Source organism: Pseudochaenichthys georgianus, chromosome 11 (genome assembly GCF_902827115.2).
Source record: "Pseudochaenichthys georgianus chromosome 11, fPseGeo1.2, whole genome shotgun sequence".
Lineage (NCBI taxonomy): Eukaryota > Metazoa > Chordata > Actinopteri > Perciformes > Channichthyidae > Pseudochaenichthys > Pseudochaenichthys georgianus.
This window is the reverse complement of record NC_047513.1, coordinates 1,059,120-1,075,079: the sequence shown is the minus strand read 5'-3', so window position 1 is coordinate 1,075,079 and position 15,960 is coordinate 1,059,120. Positions and strand designations below refer to the sequence as shown.

At 42.0% G+C, this 15,960-nt stretch overlaps 1 protein-coding gene and 1 long non-coding RNA gene across 4 annotated transcripts in view; both read right to left on the bottom strand.

Moving 5' to 3' along the window:
* Window positions 1-4,432, bottom strand: part of sema4ab (sema domain, immunoglobulin domain (Ig), transmembrane domain (TM) and short cytoplasmic domain, (semaphorin) 4Ab) — an 82,463-nt gene extending 78,031 nt beyond the window's left edge. For 2 of the 3 annotated variants that reach the window (XR_011644111.1, XM_034095138.2), the window contains exons 1-3: window positions 4,289-4,432; window positions 2,505-2,702; window positions 643-803 (exon numbers count right to left, since the gene is read on the bottom strand). Coding sequence is in view for 1 of the 3 variants with exons in the window: in XM_034095138.2 (XP_033951029.1) it covers window positions 643-803; window positions 2,505-2,601 (258 nt within the window). In the remaining 2 variants the exon portion in view is untranslated. Of the gene's footprint in view, window positions 1-642; window positions 804-2,504; window positions 2,703-4,283 lie in introns of all 3 variants that reach the window. The other variant, XR_011644112.1, reaches the window with a different exon arrangement.
* A 6,436-nt stretch (window positions 4,433-10,868) lies between these two features.
* Window positions 10,869-15,700, bottom strand: LOC117455557 (uncharacterized). Its single transcript, XR_011644036.1, has 8 exons — window positions 15,473-15,700; window positions 14,710-14,779; window positions 14,514-14,628; window positions 14,240-14,338; window positions 13,638-13,749; window positions 12,797-12,959; window positions 12,439-12,659; window positions 10,869-10,973 (listed from the first exon to the last, which is right to left on the bottom strand). It is a non-coding gene; the product is annotated as an uncharacterized lncRNA (long non-coding RNA).
* Window positions 15,701-15,960: the final 260 nt, after the last annotated feature.

The following is a 15,960-nucleotide window of genomic DNA, read 5'->3' as shown; positions in this document are numbered from 1 at the left end:
TAGATGAGAGAAATTACAGGTACAAATCGGGTGACCGTCAGGGGAGTCTCAAAAAACCCCACACACGAATGCACAGAGAGCGGGTTGTGTTGCAGGTGCAGGTTTTAAACGGAAAACAAATAAGTGAGGATCAAAAATACATCTGTAAAACTTTTTTCTGTGTTTGGATTGTATTTACATGAATATGAAACGGAACACATTTGTGTGTGCATTGAAAAACACAAGTGTGCATCCTTCTGTGTGCACGTGTGTGTTATGAGACTGCTCTGAGCCCATACACATTGACTATTTTCAATTTTGAATGCGTGTAGAAATTCATTTATTTTACTTGATTAACCACGAGTCACAAAGCATTGAGCCATCACCAGAAGCCAGGAAAGTCAACTGTGGGTACCAATAATACATAGAAAGATACCGGGTCGTCTGTTTAGGCGCCTGGATGGCTTTGAGCAGGGGTGTCAAACCCAAGTTTCATCGCATGCTTAGTTTAGCCAGATTATTGGCACCGTACTAACATAAAAGCGGCATTAAACATATGATGAACTTGTGATATTCTTTGAGAGCTCTCGCTCCATGAATGTAACATAAGGAAAGTGATGAGTAACGGCAGTCGTGTGACTGTTATCAGTGGTGGCGTCTCACCTGACTCCTCAGTGTGATAGCGTCCTGGTGGCTAACGTCCAGAGCTAGCACAGCATCCCGCGCCCCCACATACAGCATGTCTCCGTCCTCACTGAGCAGCAGGGTGCTGGTGTTGCTGACCTCAGGGCTGCTGAAGCGGGTCACATGTCTCCCAGGACTCCCTGTTGGTTCACAGTAGGTAACACTGGGATTAGGAAACTTCACACATTTACCACGGACAATTAGAAGCATCCAGATGTTCACAGGTTGCTGTCTGCTCATTTGCAAAGAGCATTTATGTAAACACACCCTGAATACAACACATAAGCATTTACTGTCCATACACGCTAGTAATCATTATCAACTATCTCTTAGCTAGCCAATTCAACTACGGTAATACATCTGTAAATAACCGGGGCAATATATACTTCACCTTTAATACTATCACTACTTTATAAATGCTAAACTCATTGGAAATACTACAAGTGGTACTTGTTGTTGTCCACCTGGATGTGTATTTTTGTAAACTGTAAATGTAAAAAGGAACCAATAAGTCGCTGAGAGGCTGAGGTCGGCCTGGTCGCTTTGAATAATGATTTGCTGAGATCCGAAAATGGTTTGAATAAAATGTTAATTTAATGAAAACGGTTGGCTTATTCCGATATGGACAAGCACAGTCCGTGTAATCCAGCTGTCCACAGCGACCCTCTCACCCTCTCTTCCACACACACCTCACACAGCTGGACAGGTATTTATATTTACTATGAGTGCCCCCAATATTCAATCAGAGCCAACTGATCCATTCCTAATAGATCACAAAATAATAATATAAACAAAGACCAATACAACGTTTATCCAACCAAAACCCCTTATTAAATCTACAACACAAACAACCCCTGCAGCCTTTCATGGCTGACAGCTCATCAGATACATCTGTTGTGTGAAACGTGACGCACCATAGGAAGGGCAGGTCTGAGACTTCAGGGCAGTTATAGGGCTTTCACACCAACGCCATTCCCGGAATCCGGTTCGTTTCAAGCACCAACAAATTGTCGGTCTAGAAGCAAGAACTGGGGGCTGAAAAGAAAAGCCGGCTCGGAACCAGAAGAGCTCTAGCGGGAATGGTGTGAAAGCCCCATTAGTGGACCAGTTAGGACAGGTTGTAGTAGAGTTCAGTGAGCTTTCCTCCCACACATCAAACCATCCCACGATAATGACCTGGTCCCACGGAGAGCAGTGGAAACCAACGCTAATTAGCTCAACTGCCATCGGCTGACACACTCTATTGAATCTGTGCGATAGATTTTTTTAATGGTGGCGTTGGGATTGTGTTAGAACAGAAGCTATAGGTCCCTTTCTTTAATATTGAAAGTTTGAAGTGATTTTTTTAAAAGTAAACTAGGGTTGGGCAACAGAGAACTATGCTATCTGTATGCTAACAATCTTCTAACATTATACTAAGTGGTCAAGTCCATATTTAGCCCTAGTACTGGAGTGCAGCATGGCTCATCAGTGTGTATCTTTGGGACATGTGAACATGGCAGCATCATGTTTGTTGTCTTTCTAAACTTTGAGTATTAATCAGCTGCTCAGACTCTTCTGATGTCAGGCTTTCCACCAGATGTGAGAGCCCTTCAGTCCCAATATGCTGTCTTTAGTCTGCTCTGCCCCGGGACCCTGTCAAAATAGACAATTGGCCCACAGCTCTCTCCGGCCCACATGAACTGATTCCCCGCAACGGGCCATAAAACTCTTCTGGCCGCAAATCCTTCCTTCATAGGTGCGGTAACTGCTGAGCTGTGTTGGAACGGCTACACCAACATAGCATAACGATATTGTCTTCACAAAACACAATGCACGGTTCAAAGGGAACCATCACTCACCCATATGGAAGGAGACCCTGGGAGTCAGGGCCGTCAGACAGGGGCTGAGGAAGCTCAGCAGGGCCACAGAGAGGGACAGCAGGCTGCGGTTCTCCATATCAGCAGTCAGCTGTATTACATCTGATGTCCACCCAGAGGGTCAGAGGCGTGTTGCAGCTGGAGACGTTCTCCGCCTTCTGCAGCACTCCATCACTGCATCTGAGGGCGAACACAGGGGCTCAAAGTGTGTTCGCAACAAAGACATCCAATCATCCTAATCATAACATACTGGATATGTGGATGAAACTATAATGAGTCCGGGGGATAAGAAGTCATGTAGCTGTCTAGCAGAACACTTCCAACAGGCCAACGTGTACGGAAAGACTGGAAACAATGCAACAGATATACAGTACGCGCTACATGTGCTTTGGGGGCGGCAGGGGCTTAATCCGTAGGGGCTTGGGCCACTGACGGTCACTGACTGAAGTCCTTGTGGACCCAAAAATAAACGTAGTGTGGGCTGTAGCTGGAGCGGTGCCGGTTCCCCTCCTGGGCCCTGAACATGTTCTACACTGATGTGTACACAACAACAGAGAGAACACTGAATCCACCCTCAGGGATCCATGTCTCCTCCTTCTTCTTTTCTTGTGATGTATTGATCCTGATCCCACGGCTCTGTGTTGCTCATGGGATCCGTGTGAAGCTCAGCATTCTGCAGAGGCCTGAACTGTCCATGCAAATCAATGAGAGGCGGACAAAGTCCAAGTGTTGCTACCCCACAACAATTCAGAAGTAAAGTGTGTACTTCTCCTCCACTGCATGTATTTAATACCTCTAGTGACTTCACAGATGTGGATGAATGATGTGAAATATAATCAAGTGTTGAATCAGACTTTAGTTCCACCTGTGAATCCACCAGCTACCCTGCAGTCTACAAAGTACTTCAGACTAGCTGCACCTTCACCAGCTACCCTGCAGTCTACAAAGTACTTCAGACTAGCTGCACCTCCACCAGCTTTGAGAACACTTTCATGATCAATCATTATAAAACATATCATATATATTATTCTGACATGGACCAATCAAACAATCACTACGTTTGGTACTTGAAGTAGATTTTGATGCTAACACTTTTCTACTTTACTTAAGTAACATTTGGAGTAAAAGTACACCATTTACATCTACATTGATGTGGGGTAGAAGTACAAGCATACTTAGGTAACAAGTATAATATTTCTAATAGTTTAAAAAGGCCCATGAGCTATCCTGACCTTAAGTCAATTTAAAAGAGAAAAATGGATAAACAACACATGCATGCTCATAGGCAGCATGTCACTGTGTGTGTGTGTGTGTGTGTGTGTGTGTGTGTGTGTGTGTGTGTGTGTGTGTGTGTGTGTGTGTGTGTGTGTGTGTGTGTGTGTGTGTGTGTGTGTGTGTGTGTGTTCCACATCTTAGCTTTAGCTGTGGCTCATTCCCGTGCTCAGACTACCTTGTTTCTGCACACGACACATGTAGCAGAAATTAGCTAAAATGTATCAGAGAGTTATCAAAACACGTGGTGTGAGTTGGCTCCATATCCTGCTGCTGAAGGAAAGGTTGTGTACATTAGAACACTTACACAACCCTTACACAACACATTCCCGTCCATTGTGTGATGTTTAAGAGCTGTGCGGTACCGTTCCGGTCGCTTCGCCCTGCTGGGGTTCGACTCTTTTCTCTTATCTGTGCAACAGGATGCCGTAAACTGAAGCTGTTCAAACCTGAGAGACAAACACAACTGAAGAAATGTGGCCGAGGTACCTTACATGTGTCCGGTGTGTCTCTTGAGGAACAGCCGCTCTCCTCTGCTTCAGTCCCCGCACCGTGCAGCACCGTGCCCCGGAGAAAGCGCTGACCGGTGGAGCCTTTACTATCACAACAAAGCCACGGAGCCCCCTCCCCTCCGCGGCTCCAGAGCACACACACAGCCGTTAGACCTGGACCAGCGCCCCCTCTGGTGAGTTCAGGTATGGCAGCCTGCGTGTTCCAGTACAATTCCATATGATTTTAAAAAGATTACATTTAGTTTGACACCCTGACACACAGCACCACAGGAGAGCCTTCAGTTCGTCTTTATGTGGACACACAATGGTGACATTTGTTCTTGATCAGAAGAGTTTCGGTATTTTAGATATCCACCTCCAATTAATAACTTAATAAAAGTGGCCCGGTGATCAATTGACCGACAGGCCCACGTAATGCGCGGCAAGTATCGGCCGGCTGGCGATGAACAAAAAACCCTATGCATTTAATGTTATTTTGGACCATTATTCATATAGTAATCACATTACCTGAGCAGCCCTTGAGTTGCCTAGAGCAAAAATAGTTACAGCATATATTTAGTGATTTTAATGTTAACAGATCATTGATGCAATAACATTTGGACCCAATTTGCCTGACTTGACACATGGAATACAACATGGGCGTAGGAAGCATCCTCAATGTGGGTGAGACCATTTAACATGGGGTGTGGGCAGGTGGTGGACCTCAACTCCTCTAGGGGGGTCCGGGGGCATGCTCCCCCGGGAAGATTTTTTTTTTTTTTAAATGTTGAAGTTAAATGCATCAATCTGGTCCATTTTGAGAGCAAAATTAGGGACTAAATCTATGGATACTTCTCTGAACACCCATATGAAACATATGAAACCAGATTCACTTTTTCTTTCAACATTTATTTGAACAGCAAGTAGAGGCAAATTGACTGCACCCAAAACAATAACCCTGCTAGCTAACTAGCCTAAACTCAGTACCTCACAACCTTCCGGAGCTGCCCCTTGGAAGCCACAATCATGAGCTCTGTTTTATTGCTGTTTAGTTTGAGCGGGTTTGATGACATCCAGTTTTGTATGTCCTGTAGGCAGTTGACAAGAGATTGAGGGGGGAGCTGAGTGGACAGTTTTGTGCAAAGATAGAGCTGTGTGTCATCAGCATATGAACAAAAGTTGAAACCATGGTGGCGGATGATTTGACCAAGTGGGAGCATGTAAATGGTGAAGAGGGGTCCAAGCACAGAGCCTTGAGGTACACTTTGGTTGACTGGGGCTGATGGGGAACTGCAGACAAAGTGTTTCCGGTTCGAGAGGTAGGACTCAAACCAGGCAAGAGCTGTGTCGGCTGGCGGCTGAAGAGGATAGTGTGGGATGTGGTATCGAAGGCTGCAGAAAGGTCCAGGAGGATGAGAATGCTGATGAGGCCGGAATCAGAAGCAATGAGGAGGTCATTCATGATTTTAATGAGGGCAGTCTCTGTGCTGTGGTGGGGTCTGAAGCCAGACTGAAGGGGTTCATAGAGCTCATGGTTGGACATGTGGTGTTGGAGTTGTGCGGCAACGACTCTTTCCAGGATTTTGCTGACGAAAGGAAGGTTGGAGATCGGCCGGTGGTTGTTCAGGTCCTCCCGGTCCAAGCCAGGCTTCTTGAGGATAGGAGTGACTGAGGCAGTTTTGAGGCAGGGAGACTATGCTAGATGACATTGACAAGTTCACTTTGTCTACTATGATGGGGCAGAAGCCGTTTTATGGTGGAGAACGGCATTCTCGGTTGGCACTGTTGGTTGCCAACATAACCGAGGGTGGAGTAGTATGAAGACCTAGTCCGGGAGAGAGCTTCTTTGTAGGACTTCACATGGTCCTGATAGGCTTCACGGTGGACGGTGAGGCCAGTTCTTTTTTGGAGTCTCTCTAGCCGACGACCAGAAGTCTTCAGGGTGCGGAGTTCATTGGTGAACCAAGGGGCAGACCGGGAGTCAAGGCTGAGGGATATAGCTGTGTTCGGAAGACCCTGATTTGCATGTAGCATTTGTGATACTGACAAAACATAATTTGACCAGTTTGTGACAAAGATATCTGTGGCTCAGAGAGTTAATGGGGACTCAATAACATTTAAAGTAATGTGGATGTTCACAGGGAGTCTAATTACAAAGAGGCTTCGCCAAATGCCTAGTTTATTAAGGCCAGAATGACACTGTGGATCTCCTGCAGACCACCGTTAGCCTTTGGTGCAGTGAGGATTTCAATGAAGACTTCAGTCTCTTTAGACAATAGACTTTTTGCCTGAACAGGGACTTGAAACCCCCTTGAGTCACCGATCAACTGGATTGGAATCCAGAAGACTTTGAATTCCATAGATGCTACTTTTGCATGTAGCATTTGAGATGCTGACAGATTATCATTAGACCAGTCTGTGTCGGAGACGTCAACAGTCAAGCCTACAATGTTGCAATACAGACATTGAGGTATTTGGTCAACAGAGCCATAGTGCTAACTCCTGGGCTTGTTTAGTGACATTATTAATATAAAGTTATGGCTCAACAGCTGTGCAAATAAAATGTTTTACCTCTGCTCTGAATTTGTGTCCCTCATAGGCGGACTTAAAGGAGATTGTTTGTGAAAGGCACAATTAACCCTTGTGTTCATATTTTTGTTACTCAGCCAGTGTTCGTGGGTCTGGTCGCTGCCTTTTTGGGCTTCAATTCAACACAATCAAACTATTTGATGTTAAAATACTCAGCAGATGTTTACTTCATCTCAATTACAAGCAATATAAACAGCAGCATATGGTTAATATTTGCCCTTTTACATTTGTTAGATCACATTAATGAATTAAAGTGCTACTCGTTTTTGTGCCCGCTGACCGGCTGGTCCTGTGGCTCGTCTTTTTTTTTGTAACTAGCTGATGCTCAATCTCATCCTCTTCTTCAAAGTCACTGTCAGACTCAGAATTCTCAGAAATGTGATCCTCACATTCTGAAACCTCTTTCTCTTCCTCTACATCATCATCAAATGGTTCTCTCTCTTCCAGAATCATTTGCAAGGCCCTCTGAGCAGAGAATCTTTTGGCCATCTTGATCAGTTGTGATAAGGACCCAAACTGCCGAAGCTTTATTTATTATTTGCAGCTTGGATAGAGTGTGAAAAAAAATAAAGATTGGAACCAGCAAGACATAATGCGGGAATGTGATGAGTGGATGAGATTGTTGATGATGTTGGAAATTGTTGACGATATTGGTGATGTTGTTAATGATGTCAGGAATTATGTCTTGAATGTTGTTGTATTATTGTTGTGTTATTGTTGTATTGTTTTAAGTGTCGGACCCCAGGAAGAGTAGCTTTTGTCAAGAGCAAAAGCTAATAGGGATCCTTAATAAATATAAACACACACACACACACACACACACACACACACACACACACACACACACACACACACACACACACACACACACACCGGGGTTTCCGTTAGCCGGTAATTACCGGTTTTAGCTGGTAACATGTATTAAAAACCGGTCAATTCAAAACCTGCCAGTCAAAATGTCCGGTAATATTAGGGATGTTCCGATCGATCGGCCGATATTCACTCTTAATAGTTTGATCGGTGCTCTCTATAAAGGCCGATCAGGAGAGCTGGATCTGATCGATATGGACATAAACGCGAGTGAAGTGTAACCGGACGCGAGAGAGAGATCAGATCAGCTGCTGAGTCTGACGGAGACACGCAGCTCTGCATAATCAACTGAAGTCCCGCCCACTGTTTAGCGAGCTGCATGAGAAACTGACGGGCTGTCAGTAGTGATGGGAATTCCGGCTCTTCTTGGTGAGCCGGATCATTTGGCTCACCAAGAAGAGCCGGCTCTTTCGGCTCCCAAACGGCTCTTCAGTTTACCACATATTATACCTTTTAATTAAATCAAATGTAACCCTGTTTTGACTAATTATATGTGTACATATATATCACTTAAATTATTCAATATAACCTTTGTACTGAAGTATTCAAAAGTAAAAATTACATGTTTAATATAAATGATTTGCTGTGGCCAATTGTTTTCATTGCATTTACAGACCCGTGTAACTCTCTGATACCACCCAATGCATGCATTGCCTTGCTTGTAGAACCACGCCACACAAAACAGATAGCAACACTTATAAAAACTATTTAAAAAAAAGTGGCTACTGTATCCACCTATATAAAGTATATAAATATAGTTTTTTTTTCAAAATACCAAAAAGATCCTGCATTTTAGCCATGCCTCATTTCGCTCTATTTGCTCTTTCCAGCGCTGTTTTTGCAGGGGGCTGATTCTGTGAGCTGCAGCTGACCACGCCCCCCTGCAGCTGACCACGCCCCCCTGCAGGAGAGGGGAGCATGCTCTGAGTGAGATCAGCTGCTGGGCTGTCAGAAGAGGGGGAGAAAAAGAGATCTCCGTCCTCCGTGTTTTATTCTTATAGAAGTAAGAAGAGAAGTAACGGGGCAGAAACCCTCCTTTTTACGCAGCGGTCCAGACATAGACATCAAACGGCGACACATATTCAGTTGCCAGTTACTTTGGCATAAGGGCAGGGATATCTAGATACTTTCCAAGGTTTGCTACTTTTAAAGCAAGCAACGATGTTTTCAAATCTGTAATCAAAAATCTCCTCAAAAACACTTATCGAAGCAGTTCCTGCCGTTGCTACGTTAGTTCAAACAGTAACAACGGACTACTTTTCTTAATCAATAAAATCATTTTCTAAATCCATAAAAGCATTTCCATTAATATTGGGAGTCATGTCGTTACTTTGTTGAGAATGTGGCCATGTAATAAGCGGGATAATGTGCACATTGTACATTGCATAATGTGCCTTCATGCCGATCTCTCCGCAAAAATTGCTCGTTCGCGGGCGAGAGCCGGCTCCCGTCCTTCACTTAAAAGAGCCGGCTCTTTGAGCCGGCTCGTTCGCGACCGACACATCACTAGCTGTCAGGAGAGAGAGGGAGTGGGAGAGGGGAAAAGAGAGGATCCGTTTCTCCCATGTTCTTAGGTTATATTATCCAAAGTTAATGTAAACTTTTGAATAATGTACTTGATCTACTACAAGTAGTTTGTTTGAATGTAAAAATTATGTTGTTTGTGGAATCATTTGTTGAAAAATGAATCTGAATTTTTCGATCTGTTACGATTATAAACTGAAGCAACGTAAAATGTATGGAATGCCATTTAAGCCAAAATTAAATAAATAAATAATTAAATAAATACATATATATATATAAATATGCCTATGAAATCAATTCTGAAATAAATAAATGAGGCAATAAATATGTATACATGTACATTTAAATACACATTTATTTATTTCATGGGACTTTTATTTCATAATGACACATTTATTTATTTCAAGAGACTCGTATTTCATAATGACGTATTTATTTATTTCAGGTGACTTGTATTTCATGATGAGACATTTATTTATTTCAAGAGACTCGTATTTCATAATGATGCATTCATTTATTTCAAGAGACTTTTATTTCATAATGACACATTTATTTATTTCAAGAGACTTGTATTTCATAACGACACATTTATTTATTTCAAGAGACTCGTATTTCATAATGACGCATGTATTTATTTCAGGTGACTTGTATTTCATGATGAGACATTTCCATTCCTTATATGCAAATGAACGGGCGTGGTTAGCTCACAGATCCAGAGACACAGACCAAAGCAACAGCACCACACTGACTACTCGAGAAGAGGAAGAAAATGGAGAAGGACTATAAGGCAAACTACTAAATTCTCAGAGTCAGACATCGCATGTAATCTGATATTCTAAATGTCACCCGCTTCTTCTTCTTCGGTGTAAATTGTCCGTTGGCAAACCAGTTGACTTCTGCTTCTCTCGGTTTTTTGGCGGATTGCAAACAACTTTACGGTGCATACCGCCACCTACTGTACATGAGTGTGAATCATCATATCATTCCATCTCTTAACTCATGGACGTATCTATGATCTAATCCAAAAATAAATAAATAATAAACATAATAAATAAAACAAAACAACAACCTATGATCTTTCCTGACCTAATGTTAGATCATTTTACCTAGCCCAGTTTCGCTAAAGGTAAACAGTGCCTTTCTGGTAGCTCTTTCTCCCTCTCCTTTTGTTCCCAAAATACCAACCACACTCCATTCCCTCTCTGCCTCTAAAACGTTATCCTTTAGTTTTTCTCTTTCAGCTTTATAGATGTTCCACATTTTCTTTAACTCCACAGTTCCTACACTTGTCACTGTTACTTTTCCCCATGACATGCAGCGTACCATTCAATGCTGTGTGATTTATTCTGAGTCTAGCTATCATCATTTCCTCCCTTCTGTTTCTTTCTTTATAAATATTTGTCTGCTGGCAGACCAGCAGACCAGCATTTATCTATCACCAGTTATGTTAGTATTAAATATACAATGTATTCTGGTAACTATCAAAATAAAGACATTGTATAGTGTTCATAACAGTATTTTTATTTAATAAATTATACTTAATACAATAATATTACAAAGAAATAAAAGAAATTATAAACATTTTTTTTCTTTTTCTTGTTAATATCCATTATCTTCTCTGTTATGTATCTTCCGGTCTTTGCCAATCTGGCCAGCATTTCTTGGTCCTCCACGTCTTTCTCGTACAGCCACTGCTTGAAGCAAACTGAAAATAAGAAAGAACAATGTTTTAACAAATCATATTCAATTATGTGATGATAGAACTGCAAACAGAATAGCTGTAACTTTAACAAAATAAATAACTCAGTTACCTCTAATCATAACCCATGTTTGTATCATTGAGTTAACTCTGTGTGATGCTGCTAGCATACATAACACCTGACGTGGAAACGTTACTCGTGGATGGGGCTACAGAGCTACTAGAAAGACAGTCGAACCCGGTGCATTCCTCCGTCTGGATGTGGAGCACTTTTGCTAAATGTTTAGACAAATAGCTCGTGTTACCGCCCTTACATGCTAAACTCTTATTGCACTTTTGGCAACAAGCATTTTCCACCTCAAGACCAAGCCCCCAGGAAGTATGCCGGACTCTGAGGAAAATATTCGTTGTGTCCAAACGGCGGTACTACAATTTCCTTATCAGTCTGTCACGTCGACCGGCCCAGAAATACTTTTTCCCATTGACTAACATGGGGAATGAGACGTCTGTAAATCGGTGGATAATTTCTTTGAAACTAAATAAACTACCCAGTATGAACTATTGTATAGCCCTAGAATCATTAAGTCCTTAAAGCTGTAAAATGCACTAAAAGCCGAATCTAGATGTATTCTCTCTCTCCATTCTTTCTAGTGAGCCGAGAGTGTGTGCTCGGGGGCGGGGCTTAAGGGGCGCATGCTCTGTGAGCGCGGGTTCTTCTGCTCTGACAGCCAGGTATGCTGGGTAATCTGTGACGTTTCGCTCTCTTGGGCCATTTTGACTTCATGCGCCAATGAGCAGCTCTCATAGGAAAGAACGAGGCCCCTCCTCCGACGCTGTATCCAGTTCTTATTATACATCCATGCTCAAGACGGGTAACATAACTACCCTCGGGGCGCTTAGTTCTCTCCGCCATGTGTTTGTGTGTGCACGTGTGTGTGTGTGTGTGTGTGTGTGTGTGTGTGTGTGTGTGTGTGTGTGTGTGTGTGTGTGTGTGTGTGTGTGTGTGTGTGTGTGTGTGTGTGTGTGTGTGTGTGTGTGTGTGTGTGTGTGTGTGTGTGTGTGTGTTGCTGCATGTAGCAGGTTCTGTGTGTAAACTGCCCCACCCCCTCGCACACACGAGAGAGATCTCTCGTCTGGATTGGAAAGATCGAAAATAAATCATAGACGCACTTTGTAGTCTTATTGCATATTAGAAAGGGAGTTGGCGACAGTAAGACTGCGATATAATGTTTATGTAGATATAATACATATGACATCTATTTTTTAAATGTCTCCAGTACCGATAAAAAGATCGATAACGTTGGACCTTAACGGTACCACGGTCTTTAATAATTCAGCCCCGGGGCCCGTTAATACTGGGGCTCGGTACACATCCCTAGTTTTAATTATTACATCATCAATATTACATTTCAAATAACCAAGTACTTGGTGTCTCACAAAGAGCAAGTGGCTCGTGCTGCTAAGATCATACCTGGTGATGGTGATGGTGGTGATGATGATGATGATGATGATGATGATGATGATGATGATGATGATGATGATGATGATGATGATGGTGGCTCTTCGCTGCAGGATCTGGTCCATGTCCTCCTAGCAGAAGCGATTGCCTTCGTCGTTCTCGTCCATGATGGCGGCGTAGGCTCCTTTCCTCAGCAGGTCCTCGATCTCCTTCTTGGAGAACTGCTGGACCGGCTAAAGGCGACGCAGAGAGACATTCACACAAGTGGATTTAGAAAACTATTTTTGAAAATAAACTAAGCGTACTGCAACAGCGACTGACCCAAACATGACTTGGCATCTAGAAATATGACAGATTTCCTTTTTCTCACCCCGTTGTTGTTGCCTTCTTTGTTCCCACTCACGCTCTGCGGCACGGTCCAGCCCGAGCTTCAGACTAGCTTTATCCAGCATTTCCCTCTCATAGTTTCTAGTGATCAGACGGTACACCTTCACCGCCTTAGACTGGCCAAAATGATGACACTGAGCTTGAGCCTGACATAAAAAATGAAAAGAGGGGTCAAAAGAGCATCATGTGCAGCTGCTGTTCAACGTTTTTAAGCATTAAATGGGAAAATATTAGGGGTGTAACGGTTCACAAACATTTCGGTTCAGTACGTACCTCGGTTTTTTGGTCACGGTTCGGTTCGGTACGTTTTCGGTACAGCAGAATTTTTTTCACAAAACATATATATATATATCTTTTTATTATTATTAAACTGTGAATAATATATTCACTCAAATAAATACAAAATAAACATTAAGGTGCAGCATTTCGATTAACTGAAATAATCTGTATTTGAACTGTACTGTGCTAGCACCTAAGCAGCCAGTTTGACATTAGGACTTGCTTGTATTTTCATGTTTTTTTAAAGAAAAATGTACTTGTCCACATTGCTTGCCGAAAGGGCAGATCTGCTGGCACTAGCAATGTCTCCTGCTTTGGAGAACACCCTCTCGCTAGGGACAGAGGTAGTAGCAGATACAGCCAGGTAGCGCTTTGCTAACATGGCAACATAAGGATATTTGCCGTTTGTAATAGCTTTGGCTCGGTCTGAACTTTCTGCGAGTGGTGGAGGCTTACATGCTAGTGGGAGTTGGGTTTGCACTTCAGTCTTTTGGTAGCCCTATTGAACTATCTTTAGACAGACAGAGCAGATATATATATCGTACCTGCAGGTCATTTTGAGGGTTCCAGTCAGAGTGGAATATCACACAGGCATCCGCAGCAGTGAGGTTCACAAGCTCTTGATCAGGTGGTTGATGTGGGCTGGCATGATCCTTTCTGCAGCGATGAATAAAGAAAACAAAGAAGACATTATTAATAATAGTAATGATGGTAACAACAATAATATTAGTATAACTATTTATATAGCACTTACACAATAATTGCAAAGTGATTCTCACAACAAAAATAAAAAAACTAATGATTATAGGAATGTTAAGAGACAAATAAATGCTAAACATTCTGAGAGGCCGACTACAAAAGGTAGACTCGATGGCTCTTGATGACATCAATGAGCAGTCCCAAAACATGCTGCTGTATCAAAAGACATATGTCCAGATTTCTTCTATTTAGTGTTGGATGATTTGTTGTATTGATTGCTGATGGATGTTAAGATATGTTTTACAATTATAACAAAAAGATTATTGTAATTGGAATCAAAAAGTTTACAAATCGTAGTTTTAATAAAATGACTAGCAATATAGGGTTTATTCAACAGCGGTAAAGCATTACGTTGCTAAATTAATGTACACTGAACTGTAAAACTTACCACTATTTAGGAAAGGACCTGATCAGAAGGATTGACTAGTAAGACAGCAAAGAGGCGGAGGAGGTCTCTGTCATGTACAACCATTAGTAGTTGTTACACCTGAAAGAAAGATAAGGAAATAAGACAACACAGGAGGACAAACACCTTCTTAAGTAAAAGACTAAATCATGTCAAGCTTTACATCTTTCAGTCTTTACAATGCACAGTTGGAAATTACATTCCAAAGGCTAAATTCAAACTCAATACCATAAAACTGGGTTCCAAAGTGCTTTACCTGATAGAACACGTTCCACACGGAGCAGCAACCATCCGGCTGGGCCTTTTGCTGCATATCATCTCCTCCCTCTCCACTGTTTCCAGTAGATATCTACTGCCTCTGTCCAATACAACTGAAATGCCCCAAAACAATCATATTAAAAAAGTTAAAAACAATAACTTGCTTTTGGCATTCAAATGTATTAGAATCTCACCTTGTTCCTGGATGTCAGGAAGGCGTTCCCTTCAAGTCCGCAACCAGTCATAGGAGTTCAAATGCAAAGCCTGAACGATGACAAGAGCGAGACTTACATTTTACAAGATAAGTAATACCAGAGCAGTGTTTAGGACATGCAGAGAACAGATCAAATCCCCTGACAGGCTCACACACTTTGGTGATGTCCTCATCTGATAATGATGTTTCATTTTTAGCAGCAAAGTAACATTACTCAAGGTATATGTTGGACCCAACTCATGTACAGTATGTTTTGCATCTCCTCAACAATGGTCTGTATAGTTGAGTAGAAACAAACTGTCCCTGCAGTTTCAGGTAGATTAATAAAGAAAAGTTTGCAATGAAGCACAAAACCCCTCTTTGTATTAAGCTAGCTGCCACAGAAAGTACAGCTTAACATGCTAACCTGGTAGAGTTAGCTAACGTTAGCTAACTTCATGTCCAACTAAAAACCTCTAACGTGCATTACATTGACGATTTTAAACACAACTTAACTCTCAACTTGTAAAATAACGTTAATTTAACATACCCTTAAATAACTACATCACGTTTTTCAGGGGCAACACAAACTGCAGAAAACGTTAGCTGCTAACTGCTGTTAGCTAAGACAGCTAGCTCGTAACAATAGCCTCCTAGCAAACTTAAGGTTACGTTAACATTAACTTAACGTTGTAAGAAAGCAAAACGAACCTTCGAGACATATTTTACTCTCAGACTGGGTGTAATTGTGTAGCGTTGCTTACCTCCAGAAGGACTTTTAGCTGTTTCCCAGTAGAGACTAGAGAGAGCTGTCAGAGCGGTTGCTCTCAGAAGAGCAGCATTGGGCGGACCAGATAAGACCAGAGAAGAACCAGTTAAGCACTAGAAAAGCACAAGAATGGTTCTTGAACCGGTTTGGTTTATTGGCAGTTTGCAAACCACTTAAGAGTACTGGAGTGTGAAACAAAAGCCATTGAGTCAGTGTTGTGGTGCTGTTGCTTTGGTCTGGATCTGTGAGCTAACCACGCCCCGTTCATTTGCATATAAGGAATGGAAATGTCTCATCATGAAATACAAGTCACCTGAAATAAATAAATATGTCATTATGAAATACGAGTCTCTTGAAATAAATAAATGTGTCATTATGAAATAAAAGTCCCATGAAATAAATAAATGTGTATTTAAATGTACATGTATACATATTTATTGCCTCATTTATTTATTTCAGAATTGATTTCATAGGCATATTTAT